The sequence below is a fragment of the Mugil cephalus genome, chromosome 1 (genome assembly GCF_022458985.1).
Source record: "Mugil cephalus isolate CIBA_MC_2020 chromosome 1, CIBA_Mcephalus_1.1, whole genome shotgun sequence".
Classification (NCBI taxonomy): Eukaryota; Metazoa; Chordata; class Actinopteri; order Mugiliformes; family Mugilidae; genus Mugil; species Mugil cephalus.
The window spans coordinates 8,185,967-8,207,983 of NC_061770.1; the positions used below are offsets into that span (position 1 = coordinate 8,185,967).

The 22,017-nt window shown below is 40.0% G+C and overlaps 3 protein-coding genes across 3 annotated transcripts; 2 read left to right on the forward strand and 1 right to left on the reverse strand.

Annotated features, from left to right (window-relative positions):
* The first annotated feature begins 379 nt into the window (after window positions 1–379).
* letmd1 (LETM1 domain containing 1) lies at window positions 380–6,021 on the forward strand. The gene is made up of 9 exons (XM_047595455.1): window positions 380–803; window positions 1,106–1,260; window positions 2,480–2,595; window positions 3,514–3,596; window positions 3,726–3,912; window positions 4,181–4,282; window positions 4,373–4,525; window positions 4,620–4,716; window positions 4,876–6,021. Exons 1-9 carry the CDS (start codon window positions 688–690, stop codon window positions 4,950–4,952), a joined length of 1,086 nt encoding a protein of 361 aa, XP_047451411.1. The 5' UTR covers window positions 380–687; the 3' UTR covers window positions 4,953–6,021.
* A 96-nt stretch (window positions 6,022–6,117) lies between these two features.
* Window positions 6,118–11,862, reverse strand: cd63 (CD63 molecule). The gene is made up of 8 exons (XM_047595467.1): window positions 11,709–11,862; window positions 10,949–11,034; window positions 7,996–8,184; window positions 7,811–7,885; window positions 7,620–7,718; window positions 7,268–7,411; window positions 6,835–6,918; window positions 6,118–6,540 (listed from the first exon to the last, which is right to left on the reverse strand). Exons 2-8 carry the CDS (start codon window positions 11,012–11,014, stop codon window positions 6,475–6,477), a joined length of 723 nt encoding a protein of 240 aa, XP_047451423.1. The 5' UTR covers window positions 11,015–11,034; window positions 11,709–11,862; the 3' UTR covers window positions 6,118–6,474.
* Window positions 11,863–15,582: 3,720 nt separating this feature from the next.
* Window positions 15,583–21,503, forward strand: nemp1 (nuclear envelope integral membrane protein 1). The gene is made up of 9 exons (XM_047594233.1): window positions 15,583–15,752; window positions 16,667–16,788; window positions 17,070–17,286; window positions 17,371–17,443; window positions 17,540–17,633; window positions 17,742–17,856; window positions 18,076–18,301; window positions 18,555–18,731; window positions 20,027–21,503. The coding sequence occupies exons 1-9, from the start codon at window positions 15,644–15,646 to the stop codon at window positions 20,214–20,216; spliced, it is 1,323 nt and encodes a 440-aa protein (XP_047450189.1). The 5' UTR covers window positions 15,583–15,643; the 3' UTR covers window positions 20,217–21,503.
* Window positions 21,504–22,017: the final 514 nt, after the last annotated feature.

Genomic DNA, 22,017 nt, shown 5'->3' on the forward strand with positions numbered 1-22,017 from the left:
CGAAGTATGGATCCTCCATACGATGGCTTCACTCACGCACAGTAATATGACACTTGGGACACTAGGGTCAGGCCCAGAAACAACCCCCGAGTTACCCAGAATGTGGTCCAACCCACCTGCACTGAATTGAATTGATTTGAATTGAATTGAATTGAATTGAATTGAATTGAATTGAATTGAATTGAATTGAATTGAAGAGATGCAGAGGGCAAGCGAGGACAACTTGTTTAATAAGATTTCAGAACAGATTTTAGAGATCCCTACTGTGTTTCAGTCCGTGAATGCACCATTTCGGTGTGTTGACAAGTGTTGACAGTGGTAGTGTGATGATACGATGCAGAAACGATCACAAAGGGACTAAGTTGAGGTGTATTTGCACCTACAAAGGATAGGCAAGGGTGTTTTGAGGGCCTCACTGTCTCACAATCTCTTTATGTCTTCAGGACAAATGGAAAAAAAGTCCTGAGACTTTACTGATCAAATATGTATTACAACTACAACATACCCCTGTGATGATAAAGTAGCGAAGATTCCATGACTATGTTTTTGTGAAGATACAAAGACTCAGGTGTAACATGTTGTTTTGAAGCTTAACTTTCATTAGCTATATTACGGTAATTGAACGACTTTAAGCTTTCCCGCATGTCAGCGTTATTACGGTAACTAGGCGGTTTGTGCCTGTCAAACATGGCGCTGTCCTGTGCGAGGCTCTGCAGTCAGTTGTCTTTGGTCCGACTCTGTGGACTCAGGACAAACAGTGTAACTCGTAGCCGTTATTCTCCCTACGTGTCCTATCAGTCCAGGTGAGTCTGAAGCGTTTAAAAGTTTATGTGTCTACAATTTTATATAACTCATATCTGCTGAACATTGCTAACCTTGCTAAGCTAGCTATTTATCTTGATGGCTGTTCAACCGCATTATAAGAAATATTTAAATATAAAATGCTATATTATATGTTTAAATTACATATTTAAAGTACATTTGTTACATTTCCATCGGTAGACGTCTGGCATATATCTATCCAATGTTGTATCTTTTAATGCATCCAGACATGGTTGTGAAGTGTATTTCATTTCATTAAGATATAATCTCCTGTGTCCCACAGCCTGCCCCTGTGCAGACTCTACTCATCAACCAAAGTCAGACGTGGTATTGGTCGATATGTCGCCTCCAAGCTCCAGTTGGCAAATGCTAAGTATGAAAGTTTCCTCAAGAGGCGGTTTCCCCGCTTTTATCAGCTGTACCACACTTTTATGGAAGGTAAGCTCACTGTTAACTCACTGTTGTGTTGTTGATTATAGATGGACAGTGTTTGTGGGCGCTGGTTGGGCAAGTAGTACATGCTAGTAGTTGGATATTGGCATGTAAACACCACATCCAGGTGTCTGAAGAACGTGCATTGGTGTAAAAATACTTTTGAACACATAGTGTTAAAAAAAATAAAATCCAGAATATTGCAATAATCATGCACGAAGGAAACCTAAATATGCTCAAATCCAAGACACTAAGATGCTTGCACTCAGTGGCTCTGTTTAAATCAGTAATATTGTTAAACCCCATCAGAATCATTCATCAGAGATTCCAACTTAATTGTTTACCTGAAATAAAACTATCTGATATGTTCCAAACTTTATTGACGTCATTGAAGTAATTTATAACGTTCATATTTTGGTGACATTGTCACATTGTCATGTTTTTTACTGAGGTCCTAATTAGCTAATCTGCTTTACATTTGTGAGGTAAAATCTGCTCAAGTTACACATTATTATTTGAAACAACATGTACAGTAAACAGACTTTAAAATTAGCTTTTGCTCAAGTATTAATGCAGTGTCACTGTTTACGTTATGAACCTAGTGATCCCCCTGTTTGCTAACTTTTAAATGTGTGAGTAGAAATCCAGTTTGCTTGGTGACATGTGTCAGCCAGAGGCACAAGAAGCATTTGGCAGAAGGAAGAAAGTCTGGATTCAACTGAATTCCAGCCAAGCGCTGCCTGTGCAAAATGTGTCCTCCGGCAAGTCACTAAAGTGAAAATGAAAACAAAATGGCTGCCTGTGCATCCACAACAAACTATTTAAAAATACAAGCCGGACCTCTCACATTCCTCTCAGAAAATATCTGAAAGAGAAAACAAAAACTGAAAGTCCTTACAACTTTTTTTTTTTTTTTTATAAACACCAGGTCATATTTCCTTTCATCACTTGAATGATAAAATATTTAATGGGCACCCTAAATATTTGCATATATGTGTTCTGAGAGGCCCCTATACATGCCTGAAGACAAACTGTATCGGCACTACAACTGTACACTTTATGTTCATAATAGACTTGGGTGTAACAGTTGTATTAGAATACTTCATGTTTTACATTTGTACCAAAATAAAGTGATCCTTGATTATAGCCAGAAACGTATACTCACCACATTTAGCTTTTTTTCTTTTTTTTTAATATTAATAGTATTTATATTTATTCATTCCAGGATTCAAGCTATTGTTTCAAGATGCCAAAGAAGTGAGGAGGATAAAAACAAAAATGTTTTCTGAAGGGGTAAAGTATCAGGACTTGCCCTACAGAGACATGGAGAAACTTAGACAGGTGGGTCTGTTTACTGGTAGAGCTTCACCACAGTTACCACAAACACTTCAAAGACTGAATGATGACATGATGAGAACGATGGCTGGAATTAGTCTCTTTTATAGAGTCTGTGCTCAGAAGGAACTGAGAACTCTTGAACTCCGTCATTAGGAGGGAGCTCAGAGGGGAACAGTTGCTCCTTCAGGGTGAAATGATTCCTCTGTGACCTGTTATCTGACCAGGAGATTTTATAGCACACGTGGGAAAGGACAGACTTTATTACAGTATAATATTTTTCCATTGTGGCAAACATTTACAGGTCAGTCAATATGCATGTGGGGAATGTGTCAGACTCAGGTGCGGCCACTCCCGAATTAACATGACCTCTGCTAGTCATCAACCAGTCATGACGGACTGAGGAAGGTCCACCAATAAAAACGTTGCGAACAAAACTATTTTTTGCTACTCAAGTCTTTTGGCAATGAAATCAGTTTTGTCTGGTAAAGGAAAAGACAAAGTCAACACATCGGGGTCAACGCGCCTCTCTCATTTTCTGTCTCTGCACGGCTGACCTGCCACTGCCACCAGTACCGCCTACTGCTACCCCTGAGGCCGGGTCCTGTAAAATGTCTTGAGATAGTTTTTTTTTATTATTATTATAAAATTATATTATTTTATTGATGCTATATAAAAATAAAAACATTTTATTGGACTATGGAAACTATGACACATCTCTATTTTTTAAGTTGTTAGAAGTGTGTCTCGTGATGAGGAAAACGATCCAGTGACAAACCACCACAGATATTTTAAGTAGTGTTTGAATCAGATTAAGCACAGTCATTGGTGACATCTTTGAGTGTGTGCTGTTGTTTCACGGTTTCACTAAAAGGCTGTTTATTATCTCAGAGTAGCGTCACTCACTTGACCTGTGTTTCACAGTTTCGCAGAAACATGATCAAAGCCATCCCGCTGGTCATGATATCTATCCCTCCCTTTGCGAACTACCTGGTTTTCGTCCTGATGTGAGTTGAAACAACCACTTTGATTCATTGTTAGGAAAGAAAGCTTTCAGCAGCATACGTTAATGTACATATACCGTATTCCCATCACTCACAGGTCCTCTCTTCTCTTTGCTAACATAACGGTACTAGGTACTTCTTCCCCCGTCAGATCCTGATCCCTCATTTCTGGACTCCAAGGCAGCATGTGGAGTTTCGAGGAGTGTACCATTCCCTCAGGGCTCAGCACCACTGGCCGGTGCTCAAAGGCCTCGAGTCCACGAGCCACAGGGTCCAAAATGGCTCCCTACAGGGTCGCCTTAAGGACCTGTGCGCAAAAGTAAGTGGATATGTCAGTTTGGTCAATGAAAATGTGTCGTAGCTGCAGCGCGCCTCCCATGGGGGGCGCCAGAGGACTTCAGGGGAGGCTCAGTGTGAGAAAAAATAAAACTGAAAAACATTAAAATAAAATAAAATAAACGCCTGGTTAGCTAACTACAATACATGACAGGAGCCAAACGGATGAAAGTGAAAATGAGAGAGGATGTGTATGTAGGGTAAACCTGTGTCTAATATAACTTCAGTAAAACCACTAAATGTATTTTCAGATGCAAACCGGAGGAAGCCCCAACGTGTCTGAGATCCTGGCTGTCCGAAGCCTGTTTTCTGGACCCCCTCTGGGTATAAAGAGAATGCGCGTTGATCACATGGTGAGTAACACTCTCCACTCAGTTAACATGAGTCACTCTGTTAATCAGCAGATTATCTTTGTGCTCATGTGCTTTTTATGCCCTAATCAGAGACACATCAGCTCCCTGCTCTTCCTGACGCCTCGCCTCCCCGGCTTCCTGCTCGGTCGCCGGCTGAACAGCCACGCCTTGGAGCTGCTCCAACTGGACCGAGCCCTCAGCAGACTGGGCCTTCACCAGCTCACTGACTCTGAACTCAAACAGGTCGGTACACAACTCATTTTTTCCCCCATGACATCATCATCTGTCATCTGTGTTATAAATACTTGCATACGTTTTCTTCTTCCTTCCCTTTCAGGCTTGTTATGTGAGGGGGCTTAATTCTGACAATCTTGGCATTAACCAGTGTCGTGAGTGGTTGTCCCGGTGGCTCCAGATCTCCTCTGCACTGAAAGGTATTTTTATTTGCATTACGTGGAACCGTGTTTTTGAAATTCCCCATGTTTCCAACATTTTAAGAAATAATTTCACATTTTTACTATTCCTTCAGCTTTATCCCCACTGGTCTGCGAGTCTAATGTTTAATGCTGTCCCTCTTTGTTTCACTGTTGTAGAATCAGAGGTGTCACTGCTGCTGCACAGCATTGTGTTTCTCTCTGCGAACTACCCACATGTTCTCTGCCGCCACTGACAGGAAGTCTGCTTGTGAGATTATGGTCTCTTACGTGCACTGGATGACAAAACTTACACAGAGTTGTCAGCGTCTCCTTTTTTGTAAAGGAAAAAACATTTTAAAGTTCTTGGCGAGATATTTTTGGTTTCAGGGAAAAACAGCTTTACTTGTGAAGCGATGAACACCACAAACAGGAAGGAGTTAAAAGATTTTTGTTTGGGGAAAAAAAAGTATGAACCTATGGTGTCTTTATTAGAGAGTTTAGTGCTGCTCCTATTTAATCTGGACTCTCACGGTGGAGTTAAATTGATGCAGTTGGCTACATGAAGTGTTGGTAAATATCATGATGAGCTGTCTGTACCTTATGTCTAAGTATAGAACGCACACAATCTACACATCTACAAAAACAAGCTGAGAAACAAAGACGATAGTGCTTAAGGCTTGTTCACACTTAGCTTGAGGAACCATTCCATTCGTTAAATTACACACAATCCAGACTTTATGTGGGCATATTAATATTTTTTACATGTTCACATCAAACATGTGTTAATTCTCATGTCATGTTGTTACCTCACTTTGTGCTCTGCTTTTACATTTTTTTTTTTTTTTACTTTGAATAATATATAATGCTGGTCATGACAGAGTTGTAGGAAACGTGAAGACTGAAGAGTCGACATGGTCGGGTTTACATGAAAGCATGTACGTTGAATCCTAAACATAGATTGGCGGGGGCGGGGCGTTGGGTCTTATTGTAGATGACTGTTCTCATAAAGCTTTTGGGCTACAGCTCAGCAGTTACAAGGTGCTGTGGTCGCACTTTATTGTTTACTTTACGTTTTCTTGCTTTGGAAGCTTAAAAATACATGAACGTATCATAGTAAGAGAAGCCTTTCACCTATTTCTGGTCACAGTACGAAGAGGAACTGCACAGTCTTTGTGCCCTTGTGTTGTAAGGTGTGAAGACACTGTCATTCATTTCCTGTGCCTTTCGCAAGGACAGGCCGAATGCTTCTGAAAAAGCTAAATGTATGTTCTGTTTATGAACCTTTTTTGAACTATACGATATTATATGTTTGGTAAGCTCTGATTGTTGTGTCCTTGTGCCAATATTATATACACTGTTATGAACTGTGTCTGAAATGAACCTTGACGGTGCATTCATGCTCCCTGTTTGACAGCAGACTCTGATTAACTGGAAGTCTTTAATAAAAACAAAAACTGGAAACCACAAAATTTTGAAATAAACTGAACACCAAACAGATCAAAGGTCTTGAACAGAACAACCTATATATGAGACATTAGAATTCCTCATAAACGAGAACAAATGCTGACACTAGCGTGAACATTAAAGACTTCTACCATTTCCCATTACTATGCATGTACAGCATCAAAGCAGAAACATTGTTAACCTATTAAAATAGGATTTCAAATAAGAAAAAGGGAGACATATATTGTTCTGTGGATTAAATGGCAAGTATAAGATGAACAAAATGAAGCTCTGAATAAGTGTGACGTAAGCTAGCTCCTAAGCAGGTATGAATCACATGACCTCGTAGCCACTGCGGATGCCTCTCATCAACATGCAGGCGAACACGATGCCCATTATCTGGAGAGAAAGAGAACGAATACAGGCATTAGTCCTTCTACCTACAATAAATTATAGTGACCTACATATAACATTTTTATTTATGTCTCGTGGCACCTTCCAAAGATGAAACTACCAGATGTGTCAATAAAATGTAATTAAACAGATGACAATTTGTTTTATTTGACAAGCGAAAGATCAACACAGAGCCACTTGAAGGCTATAAATAATAAGAATGCTAAGTACAGCTGAACTGGTTAGGAATCCAGAGGGACAAAGTCTGGTCAGATGTTTACAGTTGGAGCTGTTACATACCTGAAGGAACGCAACAATGAGGACTGCAACTAGCACCCACAAGAGGTTCTTCTTCAGCAGCTCCACCAAAGAATCATGACAACCCTAGAGTTACGAAAACAGAAACATGAGCTTGAGCAACATTAACTGATAATTGTGATGCTGTTTTAGAGCCTGGTCAGCCAAGGTAAGGAATTCACTCTTTTTTTCACATTGACGTTATTTCTTCATTGTTTGTGGTCTACAACTCTACTCGCTCAGGCTTCACAGTATATCACATCCCAATCTAACCTGAAGTAATACAAGACCACTCGCGCCTGTTTGAGCAGACCTAGATAGATCAAAAGATACTTTATTTGGGAAATTCACTACACAAGTCTGTCTACATGCTGTATCTGTCTATCTACCCATCCACCCATCCCAACTTGACAAATATAAACCACCAGGAGCTTACCTCCGTGTACACTTTGGAGGCATCCGTCATAGCATCTTTTCCACAGTCTTTAGTGACATTCAGGCAGCATGAGTCAGGCACCGAGTTGCCATCGGGAGCGAAGCTTTTCCAGTCGGCAGAGCTGTTTACACCACAGCATTTCAGCTGGAAATGTGAACAAAACAAACATGACATGGAAAATATTTGTCATGTAATTAGCAGTTATAAAGTTTCATGTTAAGTAAATGGATCAACAGCGCAAAAAGAATGAATGTCGTGTCGCGTGGGACAGACCAACAGGATGCAGCAGTGTTGTGAGAAGGTGTTGTCAGACTAAGTAAACACTGAGTAGGACAGTTTACAGTGAACTTACACTCTGCTGCAGCGTATCCAAAGACTCTCTGAATTCTTCTGTGGCATTTTTGTAATTAGTAATCATTTCAGTGAGACTATCTTGGACGACGGTGGAGATCTAAAAGGGAGATACAACATTGCAGCCAAAATTAAGATACGCCTTCCACAGCTCCTTACTTAACGCATAAAACTGAGGAATTGTACACTTACTTTGTTCCTGTAGATGTATCCAGTGATTGCCGCAGCAATCTCAACAATGATGATCAATGAGAGAAGGATGGCAAACTGGGGGAAAGAAAGAAATAAGGACCAAATATAAGTCACAAAATACTGTATATTGGTGCAAAGTTTGTGTACTTGTTTTTTACAGGCAGTACTCCTGCTGTATGAATTACCGTGGTGACCATGCAGTAGCTTTCTTTCCAGGCGCCGCAGCAACCGAAGAAGGCGATGAAGAAAATCACCACACCGACTACGGTGATCACAATGGGAGCTCCGGAGGCTGACAAATTACTGATGACAACGGTGTTGTGTAGAGACACCTGAACCATGATTCCCAAAACGATCAATGCCAGGCCACATAACTGTAAGAACAGGAAGACATTAGTTTAGGGTGGAAATCATGGGACCATTGCTGCTCTTTTCCTGTGATAAATTGCCTTCGTAAAAATGACCACAGGCTTTTCCACAACTTTTCCATATCTTAACCATCATCTTCTAGCTGCACGTCAGAAAATGGCCAAAATTTGGTTACTTCTTTTGAAATAAAAAGGCTTCCCCAAAAGTCAGAAGTCAGAATGTCTTTATAAAATAGTTGTATACTATAGTTTTGGAGCAATCTTAACGTTTTTATCTTGAAATAGCAACTGGAAACTTTTAAAGATGGGAAATAAAACCACATACATTCAAACTCCCAATTAAATCAATCCGTGATAAACTGACTAAATATTAACCTGCACATCAAAAACCCCCTTTAAAACAAAGTGTCAAAGTTAAACAGACAAAAGGAAGTTACAACATTCTTTGGCTGTAAAATGATCAGATGATAAACTGTGCGCTTCATGTGTCAGTGTCCTGGGTGGAGTCAGTGCAGGTTATTAGGTCTTTTACAAACATTATGTGGGTGAGTGGTTTGACCAAGACCAGCTGCTCGGAGAAGGGAACATCACATCATTCAACTATTAATTCCACTGAACACTAATCAGATGCCATGTTTTAAGCATGAAAGTATTGAACAAAGATTGAATGCATTTTTCGTATCAACCAAAATAAAATTAAGAAAGGGTTATTTGTTTTTTTTTCCCCCAAGCAAAACTTCCAACCGTTGGTTTTAGCTTCTTAATTGTGAGATTTGAATTTATTCTTCATCATGCTGTTCATGACTTCTGAACCCTTGGTGTCACTCTTTCTTTCTATAATCACTTTGCGTCAATTCTCGACTGTACTGTATTTTTAGTTATAAGTTATACTAAAAGGGAGCATAGCAACATAAACAAAGGGAAAAAAGACCCAAAAATAACAGCACTAGCCTGAACTAGACTTACTACTCATTACTGGAACATTTAAACTAGGATTAAGAGACACTTAGTCATCGGCACAAAAAACCTTGCTACAGCTGTCATATGACACATTATGAAACAAGGCTGTAAAGTTGAGTCCTGGCTGCGGCTCTGAAGCTCTCCTTGTTGGCACCACCAATGTAAATATTTGAACCAGGGTCAAACAGGTGGCTAATGGATTACGCAGAAAAGCATAAAAGGGATGAAGCGAACAGGCAAACAGTAATGAAGGTCACATACATGCCAGGACAGTCATGTAAAATATAATAGTAAGACAAGAATAGATCTTTGACTTGAATCACTTCACATTTACTATATCATTTTTATGCGTGAATCTGAATCCTCAGTGTGTAAATTTATTCACTATACGATGCTCTCAAAAACAATTGCAAGCGAGCCCAAGTCAAGTCAGACAATTTTGTTCAACCAATCAACAATGTAATGTGCCGAAATGATATAAAAATGACTGAAAACTGTGCAACTCAGCTGACTGCTGCCCTCTACTCAGTGAACTTCATGTTAAAAATACGTAGTTGACAGACCAAACCCTTAGTACATGGACAGGCGATCTGTCAGTAATCCATTTACGCAACAATAAGTAATATTCCTGTTTCCTTGATTCGCCAGAGCAGATATTTTCTTTGGCAATAAACTGAATAACTTCAACCTCAACATCTTTAGGAAATTTTTAGGGAAGTTATCAAATGAACAGAGTAGGAGAGTAACATGTGCTTGGTAAGCCTATTCTTAGGGATGCTTCACAGCAGGAGCATCAATAAATATCTGCGGAGAACGACACTGTCTTTTAAACATGTACTAAATAAGTGGACGCTACTTAAAACGATTCAATGATACTGCTGTCAATGGTAAAAATCATGGCTCAATCATTTGTGAGAAACTTTTCATAAATGGTTTAAAAAAACCAACAACTATAATTCCTCTCCAAGGGACTCATAAGTGGATGCTGGTTTATACACAGATAATGAATGACAATGTAATCACTGCATGTACTATGTTTTTATGAGTGTAATTACTGATACAAATACTTCACTGGGAGTTGTAAGTAAGTGTAGTGTGCTCTAAAGCAATACTTCCTTGTTTTTTAGGAATTTTAATTAGGTGGACTTAAAGTGCTACTAGTATAGCTCACTCTTGACTTCCTCTTGTTACTCAAAAATTCACTGTGTAAACACCACTGCACGAAGCTTTGAGTGACACCGTGTCCGTGAAGAAGAAGAAAAAAAAAGGTTAACACATTGATCTGGATGAGTCACATGATGATGATGCTGCACTGGTCATAAGATTCACACGCCACCACTGTCACCTCTGAACATACAGTGAAGAGACTGCAAACAGACCCCATCCAGGAAAGCCTTCCCTTAATCCAGGATTTCATTATTGTGATAATAAACAAACACACAAGCCCGTCTGCAAGGCTACAGTGCAAATTTAACCGCTGTGTGACCGTGTGTGTGTGTCCATCAGCTGATTTTAAGGATGTTTACATGTATGCTGCACCTTTAAGACGGATATTTCACGCACTGAATCACAAGGATGGAAGAGAGGGCCACAAAACAAGACCGGCTGTGAAAACACTTCTGCCGAAATGATACGCAGAATTATCCTGACAGTACAGCTGCACAGCATAACCTGTTGGTTTCTCTTTGGGCTTCGTGTTGCTTTAACTGTGGCTCCCGCAACCTCTCTTTGCTTCTCAGAGGTGGTTTCCACTAGAAGACTGCAGCATGTCAACAACAAGCACTTAAAGAAGGGGTTTGCTTCTACTCACCAAGAAAATGAAGTTGAAGAAGAATATTAGATACTTGACACATTTCATTCCCCCTTCCACACCCATGGCTGCGGTTGATCAAGTTTCTGTATTTAAAAAAAAAAAAAAAAAAAAAAAAAAGAGTAAACAAGGTGTTTGATGAATGCATCTCCCTGTTCCAGGACTGAATAGTATTACATCAGCTGTAAAGTACAGCACAGAGAAGCATGAGTCACTTTTAAAGGAAACTTCATACTTAACGTTAAAAAAAAGGCCACGAGACAACTTATGAAACGCACATTACCTCCTTTAAACATTTAGCTGTATTTCATAATACTCCATATTTGTGCACTGAGAAGGTTAGAGGGCGATTTAAACACAGAAGAGGTCCATCCGTCAACCAAAGAACGGGTTAAAGTGAAAAAATAAAATCGTCTAATAAAGGGATTATAAGTGTCGCCCGGACCGTTACTCACTCCTAGCAACAATAGCGGTCTTTGTCGAAGGCCAAATTAAATCAACTACAAACTAACTGTTGAATTTAGCTCCGTAACTACGTTAACCGGGTTAGTCGCACATAAACACAGACGGATACGCAGCTTTAGTTGCGGTCCTGACTAAAATTTCTGTGAAATAAACAAGTGACGGTCATACTGTGTTTTTACGCCGAAATACTTCGAAACCGTTAAACGCACCGTTCCAAAATGTTAACGGACAGAAAAAGCTTTGGCACAACGACAAAAAAAAGTTGTCTATTTCGTTTTTTATGAGTATTGCCTACCTTTATAAGGACGTCTTTCCAATCGTGCGACTAGGGGCGAAGGCGACAATGTGTTGAAGTTTCCAAGAAAGTTATGCCGTTAGTACTTCTCCTCCTCCCCCTCGCTGCTCTGCCCCCTCCTCCCCCTCTTCTTCCTCCTCCTCTTCGTCCGCTGCTGCCTTCAGGGACCCTAGTTAGTTGTGTCACTCCTACCTAGGTTACGAATTTAAGCAATTTTCAAAAACCGATGTTTGGTATGTGACGACCAGCTGCTGCTGTGGGGCCTGTTCTGTGTTTCCCCTCGTCTTGTTAGGTGCTTGTCTGTTTTCTGCAGGTACCTCAGTGGGCGGGTAAACTTTGGTGAACTGGAGCACCTGGCCAGTCTCCCTGTGCCTTTAAGTTCCGACAGTCACAGCCTTCCGTCTGGTCCTGGTCCTGGTCGGATCTCGCCTCTCGGCCTCAACACGTCCGGCATTTTTGTTTTTTTTGCTTTATTGACTTCGGCCTAGTTACTTTATTTTCACACCTTCTAAAACTACACACCAGAACATGCTGCCCAACCTCATGTTTGTCTTAAGGTTAGTTATTGTCTTTACCATTTAAATAAATATGTTAATATTTAATCTTACCCTATCCTTTAATCTTAACCCGTGTCTCCTATGAAAAAGTATATAACTTCTGACTTTAACTAAGCCACGCTGATACAGTGTTTTACCAGTACACTCTATCTACACCTTTAATTATCATTATTATTAAGATCTGTTCATTTCATTTAAATTCAGTTGAGATAGTAACACTTGAGGTGAGTGGAGTTTTGTTTCTCACCACTATAATATCTGTCAGTTTCGGTCAACTTTGTTTAAGAGTTTAGATTCAGATTATCTCCATCTTTCCCTCCTTTACACTCACGTCTCACATGCCTTAAAAAGGAACAGTTACTAATCATCATTCAGTGACGCTGATCGGCGAGGATGTGACAGTTTGTCAGTAAAAACACATCCCTCAAACATTTCTCCTTTTACACAGTGAGTGATGCTATCACACTGCACAGTGTTGTAACTGCCTCTTTGAGCAACATTTAGAGAATTCAAATGACGCTGCGACCACACATCCTCACATCTATTTTAATAAACAGTATAAATCGTCACACGTGTTTGTTTTTTCGTTCTGGAAAAGAACAAATCTACGAACTACTATAAAATACTTTATGTGTGAACTTGGTCATATAGTGGAAGTCTTAATGGGTGCTATGGAAGAATTGCGTTTACCATAAGACAGTTTTAATTAAAAAAAATGTGATAGTTATTCACCCCTTTGTAACCTGTGCACTTACTCACAAACGTATCAAAAGGTAAACACTTGAGTGGCCCACATGCCTGAGCAGACCGATAATATTGGTTTGACCTGCTTCACTGACATGACATTTTAATCTGGCTGGTTTATGAATGCGTAGTGCATGAGTGTTGCAGGTTACAGGTGCACATTTTGCGGAAGTGCTCTCTGGCTCTGACCTCTCATGCTCCACCTCTCACAGCATTACTTTTGCAGAGACTGAGTCCTATTTTTGTGGTTAAAACATCAACCACTTGGCACAAAACAGTGCTACACCACACAGGCCAGTGGATCAGTACAGCTGTTCAGTGTGTAACAAGAGTAAACGAGAAATTGAGGAAATTTCTTTTGAAGGAATGTTAATATCAGATTATGAACATGCTCAAAAGTGACAATGATAATCAAGTATAATCTTCCCGCAGATTTCTGCTATAACTTGTCAGTCTGAACCAAACTGGGAGAGTAACTGCCATTGGTATTTACAGATTCTTAAAATGAAATGAAGCTTTGTGTACTAAAGTTAGTAGGTTTTCCTTTGTCCACAAGAGGGGGCCACCTGTTTCACATGTAACACTTGCGCTCCTTTGTGCATTGCTCTTACCATAAAACTTGCCAGTTTGTAACCAGCCTTTATATTTAACCCTTTTACTGTCTGAATAGAGCAAATCCTCTGATCAACATGCATTTGTGAGAGAAGCTTAGTCGTTGTCATGGCTCTCTGCGTATTTACTTACTCCACCTATGTCAATCTACAACCTGTTTTGTCAGCATAAGCAAATATGTGCTCCACTGTATACATACTGGTAAAGGGCTGCACTATTATAAAATAAACTGCAAAAGGCAACATTAAACTGCTTAAAACATGAATAGTATGATATATTTAATAAACATAATTAATTAAATAAACATTTAATAGAGAGAATTAATTAATTAAATTGCAGACTTGAAAAGGCCGTTAATGTCAGAAGAACAACAACAAGAAGAGAGATACTCATATAAATGTTTATTTAATTAATTAAATATTTAATAATTTAAAAAAACTGTACTATGAGTTTCACAGTTTAAGATTATGAGTGTGTCCAGAGTCACACATAACCACACAAAACAAACCAAGAAAATTTACAATCCACAGACTACCAGCAGGACCCCATACATCTAATAAAAATTATGATATATTTAACATATGTTCTTGACACTTTCTGTATCACCATCATCACTATAATTCAAGGACAGGTTTTCTTGGTCACCAAACTTAGGTGCAGATGCGCAGATGTGGACTAATTTCTAGACATGTCAAGAGAAAAAAAAAACTGTCTGGGTTTTCTCCGGGTACTCTGGTTTCCTCCCACCTCATGCTCATTAAACTCACCCTAGGTGTGCGTATGTGTGCTAATGATTGTTTGTCTATGTGTTAGCCCTGCGATAGGCTGTACCTGTACACGGTGTACCCTGCCTCTTGCCCGATGTCAGCTGAAATAGGCTCCAGCAACCCCCGTGACCCTAGTGAGGATAAGTGGAGATGAGATGAGACATTTTGTCTATAAGAATAGTCGTCACAGTCCAGCAGAGAGTCTAGGCTTGGTGTAGTACTCCTGCAGTACTCTTCACTCTCTGCACCGACTTCTTGTCTGAGGTTTTGCAGCTGGCAAACCAGGCAAATGTAGAGATGAATGGGATCACTACGCTGCTTCTCTTCCATCCTCCGGAAATGATGTGGTCATTTATCAGCCTCTTGAAGCATTTCTTTGGAGTGTGGATGAGTGCTATGGGGAGGTTTTCATTTACTACTTGAGACAGATATTTAAACATTTTCATTTTCCTTTTTACTTTCCTGTTGTCTCATTTCTACATTTGCTGAGCCGTTAAAAATGTTTTTGATGTAACGGTCCAGTAAGAAAGAAATGGTGCTCCACATACAAACTCTGGTTTTCCGTCGTCTTGCAGGAGCACAAGATCCAAACGATAAACAATTTTTCTTGTTTTCACCTGGTATAAGCACACGCATGATTGCCTCTGTGATCATCATCTTTTTCATTATAGCACGCCTTTTGCCAAAGGTAAGGTATTCCAGTGTCCTCAGATAATCCTGATTTTTATTGGTTACATATCTGACTTTTTTCTATCCGTTACAAAACTGATGCATAGAGTCAAAGAACCTTACTGCAAGTGGTGCAAACACAAGTCATGAGAAATATACCTGAACATTTTACTGCAGAAAAACACTGCACTGGACATGATGCTTGCCAGTCAGAGGGGCGCATATAACTGATAACATGACTCGTTGATGTTGGGTTGATGTTTCTACCCAATTTGAATGCCATGATCAGGGCTTTGATTGAATCATATTGAGGAAATATATGAAGGTAACCCAGACTGACTGACTTTTCTGATCTAAGAATGCCATAATTTTCAAAACAGAGACAAATCTAAAGTGAAAATGCGTGGGATAGTACCTAAAAATGAATATTGAGTTTGATGTCGTTTTGCAGACTTGCAATAAAAATCCGGCACGGTAGGTGGCGATATAAATCTAATAGTGGCTAATGCAATATGTTAACCGGAAGGAAGAAGAAGAGGGGACGAGACGTGAGAGGAGGAGGGACCAGGAACATGGTGGAACTATCATGGCGGGATGCATGAAAATGATGAAAGGTTATGTCCCACCAAGTCTTAAATTAATAGTTTTCACGGTCCTCCTTATCCATTTACCTCAGCCTTCGCACCAGAATACGGGTAAGAAGCAATGTTATGAAGAAGGAACAGGAACCTTAAGTTACAGGATTCAAATAGAAGTCGCCGGGGCTAATTGGTGTTAGCTTGTGTTTGAGGTAGTGACTGTATGAAACTGGTTTTCTGTTAAGCCTTCGTGGCTCGTATTAAAGTCCTTATGGCGCGGTTGCTTCCCTCGCGGATGGCGGGTCTGTTCAGAGTAGTAGCTGAGCACATCTGTGAAACCATAACGTTGGTTCGAGTTAGCCAGACACCCCGCCCACATGTTTTCAGGTTAGATCAGTTCTGGTTTTACATCTGCAGCAACCTGTCTGATATGAGGCTGGAAGGAAGGAGAGGGAAACAACCATGGAGTGGGCACAGATATATAAAACGCTTAAATATTGGTACCCAACACAATAAATAAGTGTATCGGATTTATTCATTCATAAATAAATCGATTGGATGTATTTATTTATTAGATTGTGACAGAAGAGCAAAGCAGCACATTTTACAACTGCCTGGACTGTTTTAATAGTGTCTTTGGTAGTATTTTCCATTATATATCACACAACTAATGTATACTGTTTTCCTCTGAATTAACAACGATCACAATCAAAAATCTTCCAACAAATGTAAAAAAAAAATTCTCCATGCCACCCAGCTCTATTGTGGTCCTAACAACTAGATCTTTTGTTGGATATTTTTCTTTAATGCTGATTTAAATGTGCGTGAGCAAGATTATTTGTAATTGAATGTGGTCCACAGTTGAATCATCATAATAATAGTAATGATGATAATTTATTGTTGTATATTGTTATATATCTGTGATAATAATGTGTTGCTGTCACAAGTTTAACGTGCAGTAAACAATCCAGCTTAGAAAGTAAGTAATGCAGTCTCAGTGTTACATACGTGTCTCTGCTCGTCAATCCCAGGTAACACTCATCCAATTATCAATCTGCGGGATGGAGAGGAGCACGTCAGGTCAGGTTCCAACCGCTTCTGTTACAAAAACTCCGTCTTGCCGACCTGGAGGCAAACTTGGACAAGAATTCAGGTGAGTACCTTTAATGATGCCCAGCCATGCAAATAGTCAGCCATAAAATAGTAAGATTTAAAGGACAACCATATCGGCTTTATTCGCCATGTATGTACACACATACAAGGAATTAGTTTTCTGCAGTTAACGATCTAAGTGAGCAGCCATTAAAAGTGCCTGGGTAGAAAATGTGTTCATAGTGCAGGTCCAGCCGGGTCTGAGGCATAAAAGTTGCGGTGTCTTGCAATATAGTCAATTCTACTCCGTTCAGGTGTGTAATAACTGAAGATTTCTGACAGGTCAAAGTGTGGAGCTCAAAGGTGTTTAAGTTGGAAACTGTGGAAGGTGAGGAGGAGCTGCAGGAGCTCGACCGCTTCAGTTTCTGGGGCTGGTTTCAGGGCTTGTTACGTGAGAAGCACAACGAGACCACAATCAACATCAACCTGTTCAGCAAGAAGACGTGCTTCAAAGTCGATCCCATCGAAACAGCTCAATACACAGTCAAGCCCCTTCGGAGTAAGTGGAAATTAATTTAGAAAGTTCCCTTCTCAGTTATTGGCAGATAATATGTGGATAATACTGTTATTGGTTTGCTTGCAGGGTTTGATATCTATCTGTTTTTGGTGTTCCTCGCTGGAGCGCTGTTGTTCGTGTTTGCAGACTCGCTCAGCAGGTATTTATTTTTTTCTTTCTAATGTGTCAGTAAATTTAATAACTGGATATTGACATTGTTATGATATTGTGTCATGTCTTTGTCCCCTGTTTCAAGGAGTCAAGTGTTCTTCTACTCTGCCGGCATGAGCACAGGCATGATTGCCTCTCTCATCATCCTCTTTTTCATCCTAGCACGTCTTTTGCCTAAGGTAAGGTATTTCATTGTCCTCAAATAATCCAGATTTTATTGGTTACATATCTTGGAACTAATGCTTGACTTTTGTTTGTTTTACCCACTGTGTTTGCTGCTTCCACAGAAAAGCCCCTTTTATGTGTTGATTGTTGGCGGCTGGTCGTTCTCTGTGTACGCAATCCAGCTCGTCTTCAGGAACCTCAGCGTAATTCTGCGAGAGCATTGGCACTTGGCATTAGGTACAGACTCTCTGTGAACACACACTTAAAGTTTATCCCATAAGTTTACATAATGATTTATGAAACGTGCCCCCTAAGTTTGTTACCGTGATACTTCAGGATCTCTCACTACAGATCAGCTTTTGACTCAAACCACAATTTACAAAAACATGTGGTGAACGGATGTTGGCTTCACAGATACACACACAGGCTCAGCTCTGCTGTGTTTCTGTTTTTCAGGTTACGTAGTGCTGGTGGGATTCATCAGTTTTGCCGTGTGCTACCGTTACGGCCCTCTGGTCGATAAGAAGAGCATCAACATCCTGTCGTGGACGCTGCAGCTGTGCGGTCTGCTCCTGGTTTATTTAGGGATTCAAATTCAGCAAGTCGCCTTCGCCATCATCGTGGCAGCTTTGTTTTCCAAGAATCTGGAATATCCAATCCTCCTGGCAATCGCAGCATGGAGGTATGTAGTTTAAAAATGCTGCCAGAAGGTGGCGTAAGAGCACAGCGCTACGATTCACAGCACAGATTGTGTAGCTGTGATCTCAGTAAAATGTGCATGTGTGTGGCGATGATGTGTGTGTCTAGTCTGCATTACGTGTTCTTGATACTCTTAATTATTTTATGTAAACTAATTGTATTGCAGAACAACACTAATAATCATATTAGGTCTGTATAAAATTTAATTATTTTAATCGAGTACTTGCTCTGTCCAGGAAAATGAGACGGTTTGTCCACTGGAAGCCGGAGCCACGTCGCCTGCTCACTGAGGAGGAGTATCAGAAAGAGGGGGAGGTAGAGACTCGACGGGCTCTGGAGGAACTACGCAAATACTGCGGCAGCCCAGAGTTCAGCCCGTGGAAGGCAGTGTCCAGGCTCCAGTCACCAAAAAGGTGCTTTAAAAATAAAAGAACTATTACGTATATAACTTAGTCCCACTCGAGCTTTAAACTGAAATAGAGAAAATGTTTTTCAGGAACTGTTTGTATTTATTTGACAGTGAGGAGACGCAACACAGGAGGACATTATGTGGCATGTACCGTCTGTATAGATGAGATGAGAGATACTTTAGGTTTTACCACAATACTGAATCACCAAACGTAGACTTTAGCTACAGTACAGGTGCAGTACATCTATTGGATCCCTTTGAATACGCACAGTTGATCTTTGTTTGATGATGTCACTTTAAAAACCCATCAGCTGCATGAAGAAGAACTGATGGAAAATCATAGAGTTGGATCACAAGTAGAGCCCCACATTTCCAACAGTGTTTTTAAAGCTGTATTTATGCTTCTGTGTCTGATCCAGACATCCTGGCGTTTGACTCCTGTCATTGGTCCAAAATACATTTCTTCATTCACGTCTCTGGGGAGTTGGAACAGCCTCCTACAAAGCATCTACACAGATTTCAGTAAAGGAACTGTTATCCCACATTTATTAAAATGAACATGAGACGTTCACTTCAAATCTGCATTGTTTGAAGTTCAAAGATAAACTCGACACAGCCGACTAGATGCTGACTAAAGTTTTAGTTATGTAATGACAGAATGATGCAGCACACAAGTATGATGAAGGCCCCACCCCCACTGGTTTTATGTAGCTCAGTTGTAGAAGTATAAACTAAGCTTAGAAATGCTTCCTTAAAAGAGCAAAAACATCATCGTTTAATTAGTAACATGGTCCAGGTTTCATTAGTGCTGTCAAACAGATTGCACGGACAAACAGACTCAAGCAAGGAAGGAATATATGTGCACCTCACGTGTTTATTGAACACTTTCAACCAAAAACAACTTTTTGTCTCTTTCTAAAAAAAAAAACAAAAAAACCCCACACATTTATCCACATTAATCTTTCAGCAGCTGCTAAGACAAACTAACTTGTTGACATTGTCCGAGAGGAGAGCTGACCGCTTCTTATTTACAATGTTGCCTGCAACTGAGAACAGTCTCTCACGGTAAACAGTGGATGCAGAAGTGGCCAGTTTGTCTTTGTCTTGATTTGTCACAAGCATAGCCAAGCAGTGCTACCAGAACCCCAGACTGTTCTGTCTTGGTTTTTTTTTATCGTGCTCATATTTTCCATTGAGAGGACCATGGTACTGTTCAGCCAGCTGATTGTGTTGAGGAAAGTAAAAATGAATTTATCCTACACACTATACTCATTTTCCAAAACATTTCGTGTCTCGCAGGTTTGCTGATTTTATTGAAGGATCCTCTCACTTGATGCCAAACGAGGTGTCCGTCCACTCGCAGGAGTACGGCTTTGGAGGATCTTTTTTTGAGGATGAGTTTTTCGACACAGACGACGAGGAAGACGACATGAAGCCCACGGCGAGAACAGAACGATTCGACACAGTGCTGGACACGTTTAGATCATGAACGGTTTTTATTGCCGTTCAGAGAGATGGTTGGAGAACAGCTCTCCATGGCCGTCCAGACTGACAGGTTTCTAGCTGACGATGCGTCAATAAAACTAAATTCCAGGGAATTCCTTTTGGGGAAACGAAATCAAAGGCACAATAGTCAGATTTATTTTTACAATACAAAAAAAAAAGTGCAAAGTAACCTACTGACAAAAAATATGCACTACAGCCAGGTCTCTTTTTTCGTTTAAGGAACAAAGACGATAAAATTCATTTGGTTACTGCGTGTTTTGTTGCCTTCAGTTATAGCTTAGAAAGGCTTTTAATTTTCAGAGCAACCTGTTTACAGCCTCCGTAGGCTCCAAGCAGACTCACTGCAGCGCACTGCAATGAGCATCCACGTTGTGTTTGTACGTCACTGTGAAAAGTTCTCACCTCTGAATTGTACAGCACTGATGAACAGTGGCGGTTTCCATTGTAGTTTTCTGCTCGGGAAAGAAGAGTCATGTTTGTATTTTACTTAGTTCCTTTTATTTGGATGGAATACATCGGTGAAAGTATCCCAAAGAATTTTGAATAAAATATATATGTTTGAGCTCTAGGGAAGCTTGTGTTGGTGTCGTTGTGTAAGATTACAAGGACCGACAGGTGGCATGTCGATGGTTATAATTCAACACTTTTACTCCAAAAATCTGACATTTATTTATTTATTTTTGTAAGGGGCGACTATGGCTGTTAATAATACACCACATTAAGATGTGGATATGGGCAATTTTTACTCTACTATAACTTTGTTTCCTAATGCAGAAGGAGATGAGTTAATGCACGTTCAGTTCAACTCTTTGATTATTCCAAAAACTTGTACGGTGGTTTTTCTGTTTATTTCTGATTTTAAGTGACAATAGTAAGTGGACACTCGGTGAAAATGGATTCTAGGCGTCAGACAATCCTCTACCTCGGTCTGGATGGTTCATCACTCCTCTGGTGGTCAGATTAGGTGAATGATAAGTCTGAGTTTAAATGTGGCAACGAGCCTTGAAGATAACCCCCGTCCTTGGAGACCGCTCACAACACGACAACAAAAAAGGGGATCTTCTGCCCTAAAGAGATGATTATGTTAGATAAAAATAAATGTGCTAAGTTTGTTTAACATTTATATCATAAATTGAACAACAGAAAAATATATGACCAATTTGAAAAAATGCGATGTACTGTTATCAATTAAACTGTTTGGACATGTGACTGTGGCCGACAGCTGTGAATTTGTAAAACTGCCACCAATAAATATTTTTTTATTATGACACAAACAGCTTATTCTTGCTTTCAAGATGATAATTTCTCCCCATGTTTCTCATTATTTAGTTTAATTGCCTGCTGCGATTTGTTGCAATGTTGCTACAAACACAGGAGGAAAAACATGAACGTGGAATTTCCACGTAACAGCAGAGGGCTGAGCTGAATCAAACGCGTCCTGCAGAGGCTGCGTTTCATTATAACTGCCACAATAAACTGCATCTGCATATTTCCACCAATGAATCACTCCCAGTCAGCTCTATGATTAATATCCTTAGTTCTCCCTCGGTTACCTAGAATCCCAAACAACAAGAAACGGTGTTTAAATTTGAAAACCCAAAGTCCCTAAAGTGATTTTTCTTGGGTTTCCTGCCGTCTGGGACAGTTACATCTTTTAATGTTGCCATAACAACAAAATAGAAATGTCTGACCTTTTCATATCTTTATACGTCTTTCCAGGTAAATCAGTTAAACTCGAAAGCAGGCTGCCTGAGTCACCGTGCAGTGAAAACGTGACGCCTTGT